General features: G+C 40.0%; 1 protein-coding gene across 2 annotated transcripts; it reads left to right on the top strand.

Annotated features, from left to right (window-relative positions):
• Positions 1-914: 914 nt before the first annotated feature.
• On the top strand, positions 915-12,738 carry LOC122162758 (haloacid dehalogenase-like hydrolase domain-containing 5). Of its 2 annotated transcripts, none has more exons than XM_042823383.1 (8): positions 915-1,046; positions 2,489-2,698; positions 3,119-3,231; positions 4,454-4,547; positions 5,758-5,791; positions 6,660-6,834; positions 8,528-8,716; positions 9,509-12,738. In XM_042823383.1, the coding sequence occupies exons 1-8, from the start codon at positions 915-917 to the stop codon at positions 9,906-9,908; spliced, it is 1,347 nt and encodes a 448-aa protein (XP_042679317.1). In that variant the 3' UTR covers positions 9,909-12,738. The 2 variants fall into 2 exon arrangements, with proteins under 2 accessions (XP_042679317.1, XP_042679319.1); XM_042823385.1 differs by lacking the exon at positions 915-1,046 and adding an exon at positions 1,161-1,549.
• The last annotated feature ends 7,357 nt before the right edge of the window (positions 12,739-20,095 follow it).

Genomic DNA, 20,095 nt, shown 5'->3' with positions numbered 1-20,095 from the left:
CAGCAGTGACCTCTAGCAATACCTGCATAGTGCTGGCTTTGCAGGCTGTTAGGCTGCTGGCAAGTTGCTGTAGCCATGAACCTGAGCTAGCAGTTTGGCTTGGCAAACAGAATGGTGCACAGGCTCTGTGCTAATTGCTGCTTTGGGTGTGCAGCTGGACTTAGAGATGTGGATGTAGGGGGCTTTTAACTACCACTGGTGCAGCAGCTCAGCTTTGACTGTGCCTGGGTGATGATGATCTCTGTGTGTGTGTGAGCATGTGCTTTTGTGTTGTGGAGTTCTGCGTCGTGCAGGATCTTGGCCCAGACCGTGAAGGAATGATCTCTGTAGTGCTTGAGTTGCTCTGTTCACCACAGCGCTCTGCTCGTGCTGTTGTGTTTCAAAAACGCATTGGCTTTGTTTCATTCCTGCCACCCGCTGCTTAAGAGCCGTGTGGGCCCCGGAGCTCCGTTTGTCCCTTCAATCTGAGCGGTTGGTGGGAAGAACGGCTCAGGGTGCGGTGCCGGGACTGAGCGGATCTGCTTGACGCGCGTTAGCCGACAGCACTGCGGGGTACCCAGCCCCTGGTAGCGCTGTTTGGCTCCTCGCGTTTCAGTCCAGTCGCCGGGAAGTGCCGCGATGTCGGTCCTGCATCCGAGGTACCGCAGTGCCCCGTACAGATGCGATGTGCTTCTTTTTCGAAGGGCGGTGACTCCGAAGCGCCGGAACGCGTGCCGCTGTTGTTACAGAAGAGACGCGCCGTTCCCTGTGGAGGTGCCGCGCCGTGCCGCTGTTTCCCGTGGCGGTGGCCGCGGTTCTGCCGGCGTCGTGCGGGCGGCGTCCCCGCGGCTCGGGGCGGGGCGGGGCCTTCCGCGGGGCGGGGCCGGGCTTTGAAGCCGGGGCGGCGGCGGCGCGGCCGCTCGTGCAGTTCCGCCATGCGCTGGGCGCTGCCGCTCCGCGGGCTGCCGGGGCCGCTCGGGGGCGGCGCGGTGGGGCGGCCTCCCTGGCTGTCGGCGTTCGGAGGGCGGCGCGGCGGCACGGCGGCGGCTGCGGGGAACGGCGGGAAGGTAGGAGAGGAGAGGGCAGGGCTCGGCCAGGCGCTGCGCGGGGCGGGGCGCGCCGGAACGAAACCGAAACGGCGTCGGGCGGAAGTGCGGAACGTGGGGAACGGCGGCCGCGGGGCGGGTTCTGCGTTCTGCCGGGCGCCGTTCGCTGTGCGGCACGTGGGACGGGTGTTTGCTGTGCCCTAAAGCGAAGGGCTGCGGTTACGGAGGGGAGAAAACAGGGCTGTCCGCGGGAGCTCGTGTGCGGAACTCCAAGCGGCAAGCGGCGCGGATAAGTCAGTGATACCGCGGTGCTTTTAAGGCACTGACTTCGTTAGGCTGGGCTCTATAGGGGAACTCGTGGGTATGCAGACGTGCTCTGAGTCGCGGTTTTAGGGAAGCGCTCGTCGAGGCTCGGCCGGCAGCCACGTACGGCGGTGTCCATGTTGTCCGTGTCAGCGCTGTGCCCGGCTGTGGGAAATGCGTCAGATGAATAATCGATGGGGAGTGAAGCGCTGCTTCGGAAGGCAAGGTGCCTTTGGGCTGTGTTCTGTCAGTCTGTCCCTTCAGAGAGCTTCAGCAGCAAATGCTGTCCCGGCTCCATTGCCTGCAGTCATTCCCCCCGTTCTCGCTGTCACGCTTAGCACTGGCCCTTATTCTCTCAGTCCGTGTTAATCCTGAAGCCCTGGACTCTGTTTCCGGCTGGCAGAGGAGTGAAGCTTGGTTCCTTCTGTTGTGTCCCTTCTAACCTGGTGTGGTAAAAGTGCTGTCCATGGGCAGCCCTGCCTCACCCAGCTGGTTATGATCCTTGTGGGCCGATGAACCCAGTTCTTCACTTATTCAAAGACAGAGAGTTAAAATTCTCAGTAACAGCTTTAATGAAGTGCTAGCTTTAACAGCAGGCATTAGTGTGCTACGTACAGAACTAGGAATTGCTGAAGCACTGTATGAGGGCCAGGAACAGATAGCTGTAGCAGGGCCAGGGAACGCAAAGAGGACGAGTGGCAGCAGGAACAGTTCCAGCACCTGGTTGTCTTGTAAGGGAGGAGTCTGTGCAGTGTGTGCAATAAACCCCTACCCACTCCTGAAACGTTTCCATTTCTTGTTGCTTTTAGTGGTTTCTGTCAGTATTCTCTGCATTAAAATTGCCTTTTGGCTCCCAGGTCAAGTGAAATCAGAAACAGGCTCGCTGGCATCTTGCCCCTCGTTTTACCAGCTTACCTCAGTTTGTTCTGGTCTCTGAAACCACACAGACTGGGCAGAACTCATGGGTCATGTGGATAAGGAGAAGCAAGCTGTAGTGTTGCAGCACGTGCCTGTAAGACACATTAAGAAGTGCACAATAAAAGATCCATTCCTTCCCTGTGGAAGTGTGCGTTTTAACTGAGCTTCAGGTACTGTACTTTTTATTGAATGTGTGTGTATGGACAATTAATGTACTCCTGCTTTTCTGTTCCTTCTCACAGCTGAATGTGCTGCCATCCTTTGGGTTTCTTTTTGACATTGACGGTGTGCTGGTACGAGGAAAGACTCCAATACCTGCTGCAAAAACAGCCTTTCAGAAGCTGGTTAACTCTCAGGGCCAGTTCTTGGTGCCTGTAGTATTTGTCACCAATGCAGGGGATTGCCTTCGCCAGAAGAAAGCAGATCAGCTGTCCCATGTACTGGGAGTTCCAGTGAGTAGCCTAAATCCTATGTATTTTCTTACTTTTGGTGAATGCATCTAACACATGATTTTCCATTACATGCTGCTCAATGAGTTTTTGTTTTAGCACCATATTTAAAGCCAGAGCATTTCTGAGTTTTCTGTCCCCATCTGTTTACTAAATGAATTTAGAGAACCTTGTGTTTGTGCTGAATAGAGGAACTGTGGAAGCTGGAAGGGTTGTGAATTAGTAGTGTAGTTATGTCTTTTTTTCTGGAACTATCAGTAATTTAGCTGTGAATATTAGGAAGAAATGATACGACAGGGTTTTATGTTGACATGTATGATTGGTTTGTAATTCGTAGAATATGCATATCTGTTAATTAAATCTATGTATAAATAACTTCTCTGAAAAGCAATATGCTTCTCTTTGTTTTTAAATTCCAAACAGATTTCACAAGACCAAGTGATGATGTCTCACAGCCCACTGCGGATGTTCAAACGTTATCATCCAAAATGCGTTCTTGTATCTGGACAAGGACCACTGCTTGATATTGCTCAGGAGTATCTTTAAAAGGACAAAATAAACTTTCCGTTGGAGTATTTTCCTTAATCAAGTTCAGACCAAATATTTTAGCACTACAAATTCAGTATTGAGAGTTCACTAATTAGCTACTTTAATTCTTAATGTCAAATTTAAGTTTTGAAAATGGTTGGTTGTTGATTTTTGCTTCAATTTATTCAACACTTTTTCATATTGCTATTACATGTCTTTAATTGGGAAGGAAAAATGACCATTATTTCTTTGTCTTATGTAGTGAGCCTTTGGCATAAGGGTTTGTGTTCTCTTGAGGATGAGAACATGGCATCCTTCAGTACTCTGTAGTAAATCATATAGTTAGCCTTATCTTAGAAACGGTATTTCAGAGCCTGAATTTATTCTTTCTGTTCTTTCGTCCCCTGTTATCATTCTTCAGGTCAGCCTGCTCAGGTTTGTTAGGGATGTTAAGAGAGAAGAGTGTGATAAGATTGAATGCAGCAGATAAGCAGCCAATTTGTTAGATAGCATTTTTACAGGGGATAATCTTATTTTCAAACAAAACCTGTAGTGTTAATTCTAAAAGAAAATCCAGTGGCTCTGCTTGTATAATCAATATATTTAAATGCCTGTTGTTTCCATACTCATTGAGGAGGTCTTATTGGTAGTAGCATCCCTGCTGCTTTTTACAAAATGAGCAGATTTAGTTTGGTTATGTCTTAAGTGAGTTGAAATTAATGGGATATATCTGTATTTAAGAGTAGCGCTATGCAGATCTGGGAATTTTCTCACTTTTTGCTCCTTTCTTTTATTTTTAAACATGTTTCTTAATTTGCCTTACCCACCTGCAAGGCGTAGTTAAACCTTATTGGTCAGTCCACTGTTTTGCAACAGACAGAGCTTTCCTTCCTGTAATAATTACTTGAGTTGTTGACTTTTTATGTTTATGTAAAGATAATCTTGGGGGAGTACTGCAGGTGTTGAGAGCCTTCTTCCTTTTCATCTTGTATTTTGAGCCAGCTCTCTACTCCATTTCTGTCAAGACTTCAGACTTCATATAGGACTTTGTAAATGAAGCAATGATCATTTATCTCATGCAAGAAAAAGTCTTTGGTAAAATGCTTACAATTCCAAATAGTTTGTTTTACCAGATGATGTGTGAACATGAATTGTCAAAATTGAATTACAGATTAAAAAAAAAATATTTTGATATAAGCAGTTCTGCATCCTTAACTGGTGTTCTCCCAGCCTTGGGTTCAGCCAGCCTGTCACCATTGAGATGTTGAGGGCGAAGCACCCGCTGCTGGATGTGGTTGACCACGACAGAGCACCGGGTGTTTTGGTGAGTCTGTGTTTAAATATTTTTATTTGGTCATTAGATGACATTCAACTGTGGAGGTCAGTATTTGAACTGTAGAGCTGTGATGTTGTCTTATGTTGCATCGTGACTTTACTTTTATTTCCTGCTTCTCTATTTGTTTCATGGCAACATTTTTCGAGAACCATGCAGAGTTTTCCTTCTGTTAGTGGTAATTCCTTCACAAGTATTTGCACTTTGTAACTCACTGTTGTGTGATTATTACAGATATCTAATTCAAAATCTGTTTTGGAAAGCTTATTGGCTTCCTTAGATGCATGGAAGATGAAGTAAGCTTTTTCTTCCGGTAGAGGAATGTTGTGGAACTGACTCTATAGGCCATGAAGTTGCTTTGGTTGCAATGATTTACAGCTAATGAACTTTTCTCCAAAAGGCTGCTTTTATTGTTCGTATGGTTATTTAATTATATCTAAATATTAACAGTACCTACTGCTAGTTTACATAAGCAGCATGTTTTAAACTGAATCTTGCAGAATTTCAGAAAGAAGTGAATGCATATGCCACAAATACATGCATGTATATTGTGCATATACAGGGTCAGTAAATAAGGGGGTTCTTCCCTTGTGTGTAGTCAGAAAGGTCTTTGTTATGGTTTGTACAATTCATTACTTAATTATATTATCTCTTTCCTTGCTCCTCAACCAGGCACATTCAGAAATTCAAGAGACTATTCATGTTTTTGTCACCATGGGCTGTAGATCACGAAGTAGAAACTGTTTCTTTAGCAAATATATTATGAATTAACAATATATTTCTTCTTAGCACTGTTAAAGGCACGTACTTCAAAACAGGTATTTCAAATCCTTTGTTAATGCTGGAGGACTGTGTTACTGCTATAGAAAAATAAACATCCATGCTTCTGTACAGAAGTGAACCATCAGCTGAAGCTCTGAGCCTTGCCAGAGGTAGTTGAATAAATTGTCTGAAGCTTCTGAATGTGGAATGCAATAACTTGCCTGGTATCCATTTGCTGCTGGATTTCAGTTTAGAACTTGAAATGCAGATTTCATAGTAAACTGGCCTTGGTTGCTGGAGTAGTAGCTGCACCAAAATAGAGCATTTCCTTTCAGTGTTGTGGAAGGCAGCTGTGGGAACTGTACTTGAATTTTATTCTCTTGAAATAGTAGCAGATGTTTAATCTTGCAGAAGACTTTCACTTTTTTTCTTATTTCAGTACCCCTCTGCTGTGGAGCTTCCCAAGATTGAGGGTCAGTTATGTTTACTTAATTTGTAACTATCCCTTAATAGATGGAATATCTTTATTATACTTTTCATTATCGTTAGAATTTATTTTCATACTGGTCATATTGGGAAGTTGGCTGAGACAATTCTAAAGCTTCCTCATTGGTGACATCTGTTATTGATACAGAATGTATAAGGTGTGAAAAAACTGTTTTATGTGTACAGTTTTCAGTCATGTGTTTTTAAAGTTTCCAAAGGAAGGAGAGGTCTGTTTTCCTCTTTTATCTTACTTCAGCAGGCTGTTACTGAATTCCTTTTAAATATTAAGAATGAGTTGACATGTTCAGAAATAACTGGTCTTGATTTCAGGAGGGTGACCTGAGAGCTGTAGAGTGAGAAGTATCTTGTTTCAGCATATCATATCTTGTCTGAATCTTGTCTGAAGAAAACATTAAAATAGAAACTAGCCAAAGATTAAAATAAAAGTGCCTTGATTTTTGGAGACCAGAAAATTATGTAGAAACAGCATCCAAATCCTGTTTTAACATGAACAAAGTAACATTACCGATGGATTATTTCAATACTGTACATGAACTTAGAGAGTTCACAGAGGTACAGAGGACTTAGAAGTATAATTTGTAGGTTAACATTTTGTGCTGTGGAACAATTTGGCCATTGCAAAGAATCAAAGAATTTCTTAAACTTCTAGATTTTGCATTGGAAGCTTTGTTACTTCTGATATTCTTTTGTGAAAGAGCAGGAAACATTAAAACATTATGCAGGTATTTCATTTTGTCACCTTTAAATCAAATTAGTGTTCAGCCTTGTTAAACCAAGCTTGTATCAGAGGTATGGTGCCCTGCTAACTCTGTTATGTATTTCTGGGTTTCATAGCTGTCATTTTGTTTGGGGAGCCTGTCAGATGGGAAACCAACCTTCAGCTTATAATAGATGTTTTGCTGACCAGTGGCTACCCGGGAAATCCATATCACCATGAAAATTACCCTCAGATACCTGTACTTGCTTGTAATATGGATCTAATGTGGGTAGCTGAAGCACAGTCTCCAAGGTAAGTGCAGCTATAACACCATACAGGTATGCCATGTGACATCTTAGGTTTTTCCTCACTTCTTTAGTACAATTAATAGTCAGTATTTCCATACAGCATTTTTATATGGCTTTATGGTAGATCTCAGATTCAAATACAACGTTTCAAAAGCAGCGTGCTGTCAGCAAATACTGCCTTATTACTACCTGTGTCATTGTATCCAGGAAATCAGTTGCTGGAGATAAGACTGCTTTTATGACATCAGCTTTTTTGTTTCCCCACTCACAAAAGAGAGCTTGAAGGCTTAGAGTTTGTCCAAAGGGAAAAAAAATCAAATCTAATGTTTCATTTAATTAGATACTTTTTTTTTTTTGGTTTGTTTTTGTATTTTCCAACTTAGTTTCTGGCAGGGTGAAGAATTGTCACTCTAGCTAAAAGCAATGAGTTCTTGAGCTGAAGACAATATAGTGTAAAGGAACATAGGAAAAAATGAACAGAACACATAGGACAGGATGGCATGATCTCTGAGAGTGTTTTATTTTGACTTTAACAGAAGGCAGTTCTTTAACGTGTTTATTTCCCCTACCTTCCCCCTCAGTGTAAAATGTGAACATACACTGAAACAGAAATTGTTATTATTGTGACCTGATAACGGGTTTGATCTCAGGTAGGTGATCTTGTCAGATATTCCTAGTTGGTTATGAAGACCACATCTAACATTAGCAAACTATGTGCGTATGCTAGTTCAGCTAGAGTAAGGTGATGAGAGTGTGTGTGTATAATGTGTAGAAGAATTAAGAGGCATATTTCCAGTAGTGTTCCTCAGGAAAGATCCAGTATTAAAACTGAAATAAAGTTTGCTTTTTCCTTCGAGTTTGTTACTTTGTCTGTTGAAAAGTGACTCCCTGAGCATGTGGTTTTAAACTGCTGTTAGTATTTACTGGAAATAACTTTATGCTGATTTATTCAGATTTCTTGAAACAATAAACAGGGTGGAGAGGGTGAATGAAGTGATATGTATTAGTTCATGCCTAATTCCACATGCTGATTTCACTAATGATGTAAAGCTGCTTTTTTGGTTATGAAATTATGTCTTTAACTATTTTACTGCCTTGGTTGATGAGCTGCATCACTTGCTGCTCGCACCTTGCTTGAGCAAATAAATTGAGTTATCAGCAGCTTGGTGCAGTGTTAATTTGTTCCATGATTTTTTGCATCTCTTCTTGAGAGAAACCAACGAAGTTTTTGTTTTCACATTGTAGACTGCATTTTGGTATACTCTTGTTTTTAAAAACAGAATAATTTTCCTCCTGTTGGTTTCTGACTTTCCTTTTCCATTTCTCCTCTTTGTTATTTCAGCTGCTTCTGTTCAGTCACTGCAAAGAGCAGATGACAGCCTAGGCATTTCTTCAAAGGGTGTCCATTCTGAAAATGATCAGATCTGTGTAAATGCATGCAACACCATTACAAATTGTTGCTATGTTTTTGAAACCAATAATTTCCAATTATGTTTTCTTCATTATTATCTTTATAGGTTAGCTAATCAGCACTTAATTATTACTGAAAAAGCTGTGGGAATGCTGCATGCAAATGGAGAGAAATCTCATAGTAACAGGAATTGACTCGCAACAGATAATGAAATAAAAAAGGTCTTGTTTTTTTTTCTGTATGCTTGATGTAATTTGGTTTGTCACATATCTTTCCATCTTCTTAGGTTTGGGCATGGGACGTTCATGGTTTGTTTGGAAAACATCTACAAGAAGATTACTGGCAAAGATCTGAAATATGAGGCCTTAATGGGCAAGCCTAGTGAATTGACCTATCAGTATGCAGATTACCTTATCAGAGCTCAAGCAGCAGAAAGACAGTGGAAGCAACCCATTCTAACTCTTTATGCTGTTGGGTAAGAAATTATAAGTCTGATGAATACATCAAGAAATTACTTTCAAGATAAATACTGAAAAATAAAAACACACAACTCTTTGTATGGTTAGGCCCATTGTGTCACTGCTGGGACAACTGAAAATGGTTAGCACTGTGTTGTACCTAGGTGTTTTCATGCCTCTCAGTTTCTAGCCTTCCACTTGATTCTTAGATGTATGTACCATTTCTGTGCAAGTATGAAAGGGAGGTTTTATGTTTCTTATTAATTTATTTAAAATGCTCTTTGAGCCCTTAACAAAAAGTTTGTGAGGGGTTGTTTTGTTTTCTTTAACTTAGTGGTATAACAACCACAAGCTTTGAGTAGTACATGACATTTTAAGGAATGTTGGAGCTAGAGTTGATTTGAGGTGTAATTGAACTTGGTCATATATTACTATGCGTGCAGTGAGTGCCATTGTAGAATCATTTTAATAGAATGAGATAAAGCTGTGTTTTATCAAGGATTGTTCCAGAATCTCCAAGATGCTTGGAAATATAACCTTATTAATGGACTGCTAATAGCTGTCCTTGCTTTCCCTTCACCCTATCCCAGGTCTGGAAGTCTCAGTACGGGGAATTTTCACTCCTAGTAATTGTCACGGTTAATGAAACTGCATAATAAAATTGCTATATGACTGGATTTTCTCCTGTGTAAATAATTCCACACGAAGTTATGGAAAATGCAGAATACATAGTTAAAACCTTGATGTCCTTTCATACACTTGGAGAACTAAAATTGTGCTGCTGACTGAAGTACTGTTTGTATTTCCAGAGATAATCTCATGACTGATGTGTATGGTGCTAACCTTTACAATCGCTATCTTGAAGAGAAGAATTCCAGAAAAGGCTCAAAAACATGGATTCAGGCCAAAGTTGCTGGTGGCAAAGGGTCTGCTGCTCTCTCTCAGGATGATGAAATAGCCAACAGCTGGGAGAATGAACTGGCATCCTCTGCTGCTACCCACTGCAGGTCTGTTCTGGTTTGTACTGGGGTTTACAACCCTCACACAGAGATACCCTTGGATACCAAAGAGAGCAGAACTGAAACGATATTCCATGGCCACAGAGATTTTAGGTTTGATCCTGGTTTAGTAGAACCAGATCATGTGGTACCAGATGTTAATGCTGCTGTAGACCTGATCTTCCAGTTGGAGAACTTTGCTCCTAATTGACATGACATGATTTCTTCAGGACTGCTCAATGTTACACTTGTCTTCCCCAAAACTGTGCTTTAAAATCATGCCACAAACTGCTTTTTTATTTTTAATTTATTTTTTTTGTTTACTTTTTAACATATAATACTATAATATGAAAGTGCATAATACAATAAATATGAAAGTAGATTAATGTGCTTAATATACTTAGTATAAGACTATATAAATTAAAAAAAATCTGTTTAAAATACTTTATATAAGTATAAATAATACTTTAAAAGTATTTCAAACTAATTTATTGCTTTAGCTGTTCTTTATTTGGATGTTATTCATTATTTTAGGTATTCCAATAGTTATTTTTCATAATTGCTTATGTTTTATCGGTCCTTAAATTCCTGTGTGAACATTGATTCTTTTCTTTCTTGAAAGATTTACCTTCTAGTTATTGGAGGTTTTTGATAGTGAGACTGGGTCAATCACATAATTACAAATTGTTTGATAGAGAGCACAGTAAGTATTCTGCAAAAGATGAGCAGAATGATTTGATTCTTTCAAATATGTTGCTTCACATAAGAGTTGAATTCAAGAATATTCTGTCTCTGTACTTACTCAGATGTAACCATGCAGCCTTTCTCTTTATCTGTTTTCCAATGTATCTGGACCTGCCTTGCTGCTATGCTCTGACACGTAAACCCTTAAAAGAAATGCCAGTATAAGCTGATGAAGGCTGAGTTGTTAACAGAAATTTTGGAACTCCTGCTAACTGAACAGTCATACAGGGAAAGCAGCAGATAGTGAGTGTCCTATGTGGTGTAACACCTGGCCTTTTTGTTGTTGCCTTTTTATTTGCACTTCTGTGGGTAATTTTGGAAATTGTTTTGGGCATTTCACCTGGACTTTTCCACTGAATGAGTGACTGCTATTTGGGCAAAAAGTGCCTACTAGTTTACTTGAAGCTTTGTACCACTGTGGTAGCTGACTGCCCTCGAGTGTAATGTTTTGTCTTGTGTCGATGTTATGTGTTTGGTTCATGGATTTTTATAATTGTTCATTTTTTAAAAAACTTATTTTTATAAAATACTTCTAACCATTTTAATCCAAAAGATGTATTTGAAAATATCTTCTGTGTTGGTTATAACACACTGAGATAACACTTGAGATAAGCTGTGTGTCTGTCCCTTATTGTTTGGAAAACATAAGTCAATTAAATGCTTAAAAATGAAGTCAACTTACATGGAAGTAGCATGTAAAATCACCTTAGGACTAGTGAGGTGTGGGATCTGTTTTGTTTCAGAAATAAGAAATGGTACAACAAATCTGAGAGTCTTCCAGAGTTCTTGCAGAAGCAGAATGCTGCCTTACAAACATTCTCAGCTGGTGGGGTAAGGAGAAATGATGTCCTGGCCAACTTCTATGCTGCTTATTATCCTGAAATCAAAATCTGAGTACTCTTCATGTCATGAAGAGAACAACAGTGCTGCCATTAAGTCAGGCTTTTGTTGTGTTTTCTGTTTGCATGCCACTCCAGTCACTTCCACTGCTGTCAGGATTGTTGATTAATTCACTCATGTTTTGTAAGTAGCTTTCAACATACCTTGCTGGTTGCAGGGTTTAAAGTTTAAGGACACTGTTCCAAATATTGTATTTTGTTTTTATTCACTGGAAAACTATTACAGCAGTCCATTCTTACCTTTCTTACTGTTGCAGCAAGTGAATGTGTCTGTTTCTTTATCTCTTTTCTGTAATATGCCAACTACTTACAAAGCATGCCAAATGTTTTTAAGTAAAGAATGTTGTTAAGGTTTTGTAAGACATCAGGATAACCAGAGTTGTGTTGTTTCAGTATTGAAGCACATTGCTGAATTCTTTCTTACTGGAACCTGTTTCAGACTTTCAGTGAAGCAAGGAATAAAAACGTGGAAGTTGATGAAGAAGGCACTGTTCAATTTTTCTCCTTTTATTCCCCCCCAGATATGCATGAACATTTCAGCATCAGTTGTCATTTATCTGTCAGCACAAAACAAAATATAGGCAGTTGGTGCCACGGATGATGAACAAAGATGACCTATATATTGGAATTACTGTAAAACTTGAAAGAACTGTTGGCATACTAAAGCACTGGCCACAGCGTGTTAGCTAGGCTTGTTCCATGTTGTACAAGTGAAGATGCTACTCTGGCAGACTTCTCCTTTGAATGTTGTATCTTGTTAACTCAAGAAGTGGTGCAGGTGAGATTTTCCTTCAGCGTGTCATAGAACATTGCATCAGAATCAATAATGCAATGGGTAACACTGTCTGTTAGAAATGATACTTTAACGTGGTAAATTGGTACATTGGTAAATGAGTTAAATGTGGAACTCTGTAGAAGAAATGTTTCCATTACTTGAAAGGTAATGCGTAAAGTGAAAACCAGCATGGTAAAATGTTCTGTCTAACCAGTGAAGTGCGAGATGAATGAATATCAGGTTTGTTGAGAGAAGTCTCAAACTGTGTTAACTTTTTCTCTCTTTGATTGTCCTCCTACGTGGATTTTCACTTGTATTCTTTTGATGTGTTTTGAGCTTCAGTGCTTACCTCACTGAAATCGGCAGCACGTCCCACGTGTTGTGTTTGGTGTGTTTGGCCGCACTGCTGGGTGTGACAGCACTTCTTTCAAGGCTAAAATGTCCTGTTGGAAATGCAGGTGGCCCGAGATGCTCCGGAGTAACGCAGTGAAGTCACTGTTAGCAAATGCTGGGGGTTGTGGTGAAGTTTCCGTCGTTGTCCTTCATTTCTGTGCTGGTGGCATTTTCTACATTCAAGCATTTTCTGTTAAATAAAAAAAAATAATAATAACCCTCCAAAGCAACCTCTGAAGAATAAGTCCTGTGCTTTTTACTAATGTGAATTTGCAGTATTTTAAACTCCTGTCATGTATGCTCTTCAGTTTCGTATCTTTTTCTTTGGGAGTATTTTTGAGGAATTTAAGGAGTTAAAGTTTGAGGATTGTGATACTTAAAACACATTTTAAGATATTTCTCCATCCATATATTTTAAAAAACAAAACCAAACCAAAGCTTGATTTAAAATAAAACTTATGTCACATCTTGGAACTCTTAAATGTCAAGAAAGGAACCATCGGCTTTGCAGCACGCCTGCACTTTTGAGCTGGGTGCCGTGCGCCTGTCGGTACCGCTGGCTGTGGGTTAATCGCGCTTCCCGCGGTGCAGCTGTGAGAGCCGCCTCAGCAGAGGGGCTGCGCTGCCCTCGCGCGCCGTGCCCTGCCCAGCCGTGCCGGTGCTGGCGCTGCAGGCGGGCCGCGCGGGGCGCTGTCCGCCATGTTGGCTGCCCGCCATGTTGGGTTACCTCAGAGGGGCGGTGGGGCCGGGTGTGGGGAAGTGGTGCGGTGGAGGACTGATAGCCTCTTCTCCATGCTTTTATTCGTTCAAGTAGTAGCTACCGCCCTCACACGTTCTCCGAGGTCCAGAGTGTTTCAAGTTCATCCTCGTGGACCAAACCCCATGTTGTTAAGTGGTAAGTTGGTAAAATGCTGCAAAAATGGCGGGTGCCAGGATACATCCTCTCATCCACTCTTGATTTCAAATGAATACTAAGAACTTGGTCCCTCCTCACTCAGTGTTTGTGTCGGACGCATTCTGCCCTACGCAGTCTGAGAGATGAGCTCAGCATGGTGCGCCTGAAAACAGCAGCCAGATGTTGCTCCCCAGTTTGGCTGTAGGTGACTTCAAATATATCAGTCACGTTAGATTTGGGAAAACATCTGAATTCTAAACAACTGGTTGGGCTTTCTTCAACGAGAGATAGGGGAAAGAAGTCACACTAATTTATTTGTTTTTCCTGTGAAATGTGAAAAGGCTATAGGAGCTGAAAGGCCCTGGAGCATCTGGGTTTTGTTTTGTGGGTGGATTTGCAGAGACCAGCATACAACCATTATGTTTTCCTTGCACTGGATTTTCAGAACTTCAGTTTGCCAGCTCTGTGTCAGCTATTTCTTGTTCAGAACATGTTTCAGAGTGATGCATAGAAAGGAAAACTAACAAATTATTCACAGAAACATTTTTCTAAGCTTTGATTTTGCCACTGTGATTTTTTTGTTCCCACCACCTACCTTTAAATCTCAATAGGGTAAATTACTTGTTAGAAGCAATTATTTTCAGTGCAGCTCATAGTGTTAGCACATGGTGACACTGAGGTATCATTCTGCCTTTGTAATGACTGAATATAGTGTTGTAAACTGATGTGCAAATACATCTGAAACTAATGCAGCTACATGTTGTTTTCAGTTATGCTGATTGCACAGACAGCTGAAGGTGTGTGAACTTGCTCAGGCCAATGGTTCTGATCACTGACTAACACAGACTGTATTCAAGTATTTTGTATACAACTATGGATTTTGGGGTGATGAGATATATCCTGCTTTCAACATTCAAACAGCCTGCACATCAGAAGTTTCTGAAGAGTATGTGGTCAGTTCTATGAATAACAGATCAATATGTATTCAAAATAGCAAACACAAAGTAAACCCACCTGAAAATCAGCTGAGCCTGAATCTCTTGCTTAATTAAAAGATATTCTTCTTTGCTTTTGTTGATCTTGTATGCCAGGCTAAGAATCCACGATCATGCTAAACATGTGCAGTTAACACCCAGCTAGGCTTCTGGCAGGTTTATCTATTACCTTCTTCTGTAGCAGAAGCAGTGCTTGTAATGTAGCTAAGAGTTTTTCTCAAAATTAGAAGTGCATTTTCAATAGGACTCAAGTCTCACCTCTTGCTTTATGACAGTGTATCTGTGTTTATGCTTTCCACTAGCTTAATAGTTAAGTTCCTGGCCATAGATGAGGATGCTTTGTTTAATTTACAGTAACTAAATAAAATCGCGGATATAAATGTTCCTTAGGGAAGGTGCAGTTTTAACCACATTGTTTACATTTAATTGTAAACATTGAGAAAAAGTTATCTGCACCTCCAACATGGAAGACTTTGAATCCTTTTTATGTGCATGCATTTATGCAGGTGATGGGCAATCGTAAGTATGTGTAAGAGTCAAGTACTGCTTGTTTAACAGAATACACTGAGCTATCTCGTCTAAAATTAAAAGAACATACAGCACTGTATAAAGGATACAGAATTTCTTAGATTTTTCATTTTTTTGTTTTGGATAAACAGCCACAGCAAATTACATGCATAAAATAACCACAAAAGATATTAATTGCCAAATGTTTAATTAAATTTTTAATGATACACAGTACAATGTATCTACTAGACTACAATTCACAACATAAAGCAGGTTTTGTATCTGCTTAGAAATATTCTTCATAATAAATTTATAAATAGATGAAGGTAAAGTATAAAAAGTTACTGTAGTATGCAAGCTTGCTCCCTTGTCTCCTCATATTCCAAATGACCCAGTCAATATTGTAATAAGAGAAGTAGTTAGTGATGATTAGAAACGTACAGCCTGCATCTCTCGAAGAAACCTTGGAAAAAACAGCAACAGATTTGTCCTAGAAAATGCAGAATATTTTTAACACTGTTATCCTCTAAACCCTTCACATCATTTCGGAATGCAGTGAATGAATTCAATATGAATCAGAGATTTGTATTTTCTCCCCAGCAGGTGCATGCGCCAGACTCACTTGAATGCTACTGACTCTCTGGAGTTGTGCATCTCAGGAGACTGGGTGTTCCAGCCATCAGGTATCAGTGAGTGAGACACAAAAGAGGGAAAAGTTGGTTGAGAGCACTGAGCACATCTGACTATTGAAACTCTTAGCGTTTCTCCACAAAGGCAACATGAAATCTTAACACAGTTACAAATAACTAAATTCACCTTCTGCTCAGTAAGCCTGTATCTATGCTGTACCTGGGAGGTGGAGCAGTGTCTGGTCTCGTGCATTGGTTCCCAGGTTTTGAAATGGTATGTTCACATAGCACCATTTCAACACTCAACTCTACCGACTGAATCCCTCATATTACGCCACTGAGTTTTTACTCGTCAGTACGTCGCTCTCTTAAGAAAACATACATAGAGTTTTCTTTTGTCAAGTATCAAAACACTTTTCATACCTAGAATGATCTATTTTTGTACCACTTACAAAGGGGAAAATCCTTATCTATGCACAGCATTGAAATAGGGAATTAACATGAAAAACAAAGAATGAGTATGCTTTGCCTTCTGCATGAATGTATTTTTATCTGATAACCATTTCCTTCTTCTGAGAATCTAGTTCCACACAAGTCTTGTGCTTTTTTTGCAGTGGTAATTGCTGAAATTCAGCTCTTAACTCTTATGAGTAGCTTCCAATTGTCAAGGCAAGTTGGCATGCCATGTTCAAAAGACAATCTTTCATACCTTTGTTTTCATATGGAATAGTTTAGATAGTCAAAATGGTCAGATGTTCTAAAAAGGCAGTTTCTAAGGAAATAGTCTTTCATTTAATGTTTTCCTGTTTCTGTTTACAGAAAGATGTTATGTGTATATTTTGGTTGATTGAATGATTAGAAATCACAACTGCTAGCTTGCCCCAGAGTTGGTCATGTGTAAGGTACTTAGAAACTTGGATCCCTCAGCTAGCTACTACATTTGAATAATGGGTCCTTTAAGATGTCTTGGTGAGTGTGGGGGGCTTAACACTGAAACTCCTATGGTGTAGCCAAATATTAGTTTGAGTAAGAATAAACTTAATAGGGGAACTGTTGTTCCTAGTATCTTAATCCAGAATGTAAACATCAAAAATATAAATGCAGAGTGATATTTTGGTTTATGAGTGATTTTAAAAGGACATTTCACTTGTAGTAATTCAGCTGGAATACCCAAGTTTGCATGGTTAAGCAAGCTTTAGATGGAAGTGGCTTAGATAGAAGCTTTGGGAAGCTGCTGTACCTACCAGATGTCTTACCCTGCTTACAGCACCTCATCAGCAGAATGAGTGCAAAGCTAAACTTAACTTTTTTTTTTTTCAGAGTACAGTATTATATGCATGTTAAGATCTTAAGTCACTGTCACAGAGGTGGGAGAACTGTAATTACATGTGCAGAAAACCTCTGGGTTACAGTGCCACTGTGCCCCTTTAGAGATTTGTGAGGAGATTCTTCTTTTTTTTTTTTTTTTTGTATATTTGAGGTTGAGAGAATAGAAATCAGGATCAGCAGTTCAGTTCAATAATCAATTTGGAAGTAACTCAAGTGAAATCTAAAAGTGTCTTGCAAAAGAAAAATACATAGTAACTTTTTAATGATAAAAGAGTCTCAATTTTTTCTTTTATTGATTGCAATGAGGTTGTATCTGATCCCCCACTATTCTCAGAGGATGTCCCTGGAGAAAGGTGATGTACTTTTACATTAAGCTACTCTGTTATGTCAGCTATAGTTCAGCATTCCACTTTTGTTGGAGGTAGACAGCCATCAAAAGTCAAGCAGGAAAACCTGTAACTACTAGTGCAGAATATTACTTTGAGAAGAAAATTACCTGCTTTAAACTGAGTAATCATTGACTAAACTGCCCAGATTTAATGAGATAAAATAGAAAATTCTTCTTGGCTAACTCAAGCATAGGCTTTACTTTTCTCATTCTCGGGAACTTACTGTTAATTTGTTTTCCAGTGGCCTCATACAAATCAGTACGTCAGAACAAGGCCACTGTTGATACAGTCTGCCTTCAGTCACACCTAAAGGTATAGAGGTAATCGGGGTACCTGCTGTTATCAGTATTAGCGTGACAGAAACCCTTGTTGAAAAAAGACAGTAAAAACAAAGGAAATAAAAATTTAAAAAAAGAAAAAAAAGAAAAAGCTCTTTTGTTCTTCAGACTAAAATGAAATGATAAAAAGGGGTACAGAGGGCTAAACATGCCAGGAATCAGAATGTCTTGTTGTAGAATAGCTTTTTTTTCCTAAAGTATGTGGTGGGGACTGCATGGAAGTGCTTGCATCTGAGATTTTTGCTTTGAATAGTTCTATGACTATGTTCAGTAGAGAACCAGCATGACCTGCCCAGAAAAACTAACGTGTGCAGGAGGCTCACTTTCAGACCAAAATCTCAGTGGGATGGTCAGCACTAAAAATACTACAACATTAGAACTGAGATCATATTTCCCAGATCTTTAAGTCTCTTCCTGTAGGGAGAAAAAGAACTACGAAATCTGGGAAGAGCTCCCAGGACTGACCTGAGATGGCAAAAGGCATTCAAAGGGTAAACTGGATGCTGACTGGCTATGAGATTAAATGATGGAGGTGTAAGTCTCAGTGGAATAATATACACCAGGGAATCACTAGGGAAAGGCTTTGGTGTTATTTGAGTGTACCACTGCTCAGATGTATGCAGAATGTTAAGGTTTACTGCAGTAATGCATTTAAACTACATGTGACAATCTGTTCTTCATATAAATCTGGTTTCCTCTGAAGTCAAAGAAACAGCAGTAAGAGCCCTGGTTTTCAGGAAGCTCTAAGAAATCTACGCTGTGTACAGAGAGCTTCATTTGGTTTTGTTACTCCCTCATAAAGTCACCTCCACTACACTGACAGCAGTAAAATCATTAGGACTTTTCTTCTGTTCTCATGTTTTAAATTATGTATATATATATATATATATATAATTTGTTTTGCAAAACAAATATTAGCATGTTTCTAGGTTTACATTTATTTGATACAATGGTTATGTAATTATAAAATCCCATCCATTATGATGGACTGGATGGCTAACCAGAGGTAAAATTAGCTTAAATCAAAAATCAGTACAGAGAATAACACTGCCCACGCTCCTGGGAACCACGTTCTGCTGATGATTTCAGTTCAGTATTTGCCTCTGCATTCCATTCTTAATTGTTATAGGGCAGGGATCAATGTTCCCTTCTGTGTTTATGTAATATTTTGCATACTTTGGGCACTGCCAAAACCAAATGATAAATACCTGGTCAGCCAAGGAGATCTGCTTAAAGGCAGTTAGTGCACCATAGTCTTGTTAATGATCAGCTGCCAGTAAACAGGTCTCTTGGCAAAAGTTTACGCTGTGAACTGTAATCATGTGCTCCTGGATTATTCACTTGATGTACATCAGCACATTTGTAACCTGAGAGCTGAAACCATTTTTTTTACCTGTAAATCTCAGATTTATTGCTACTCGCTCTCTTCATCCAGGCAGCCTTTAGAGTTAAAGGACAAAGCTTACCTGAAGCCACAGTCCCTGTCTTTTTACAAAAAACAAACCACTGAACCAGTGAGGGTCATCACTGGGAAATGCAGTGAACAAATCACTGACAAATCTCCTGTTTTCTGACTGAGACAAACCCAGCCTACAGGCAGAGTCACAACCTTCAACTGTAGAGTAAGAGAGAAATGGGAGCTAATACTAAGGAAAGGTCAGCTCCTTGGTCTGTGGCTACTCATTTACTAGACGGGACTTGAAACTAAGGAAATGGATTTCTCCATTTACTGTAAAAAAAAAAAAAATAATAACAATAATTTAAAAAAAAATCACTGACTGCACTGGAAGATTTATGTTACTTTTGTGTCTTGATGCAGTTTTAAGTTGATTTGCTGTATAAACTACTGATTTTGAGTAGTAGCAATACTGTCCTTAAATGCACATGAAATTTTATCTGCATGGATTAAATAATTTGGCACTAATCCTGCAGATACTGGAGGCTGAGCTTATCTGAGTGTCCATGTGCATGCATGCAGACCTGCAGGACTGTAACCTACAGATGTAAACTATGAGAAGTCATGACAAGTCCAATGCTTGCCAGTATTCTGTAGCTTAAGGACCATCTAACTAGGAGGAAAAACAGCAATCAGGACTGAATTTTAGCTTGGACTGTCTTCATAGATTTTCCTGGGAGCGGAATGCATGATTTCCAGGCAAAGTTTGGATGATTCTAATTTTTGGTTTTTAGCTACCACTGGGAATTCACTGCCTGCTATCTTTGGATGTAGGAGAGCTGAATATGTCCTGCAGTGCTACTGGGTATGTCCTCTAAATGCTACTGAATACTGTGGCTTAATCTGCCCTTCCATATAAAACAGTTGTGAAAACAATGCTAATTGAAAAAGGTAAAGCCCTTTCAGTCTTACAACTATAAAACTTGAAATCTAGGCCCTCAGGTTAGAAGCAAACAGGATACAAAGCCAAGCAATTCTTCAATAATCCTACCTCATACTTCAACAAACAAACAACAACAAAAAAAAAACGCAACAAAAACCCACAAACA

Source organism: Centrocercus urophasianus, unplaced genomic scaffold (genome assembly GCF_019232065.1).
Source record: "Centrocercus urophasianus isolate 14NV4802_14NV808 unplaced genomic scaffold, USGS_Curo_1.0 seq_22, whole genome shotgun sequence".
NCBI classification, from domain to species: domain Eukaryota; kingdom Metazoa; phylum Chordata; class Aves; order Galliformes; family Phasianidae; genus Centrocercus; species Centrocercus urophasianus.
The sequence above is the reverse complement of the archived record's forward strand: the minus strand, read 5'-3'. Positions and strand labels throughout refer to the sequence as shown.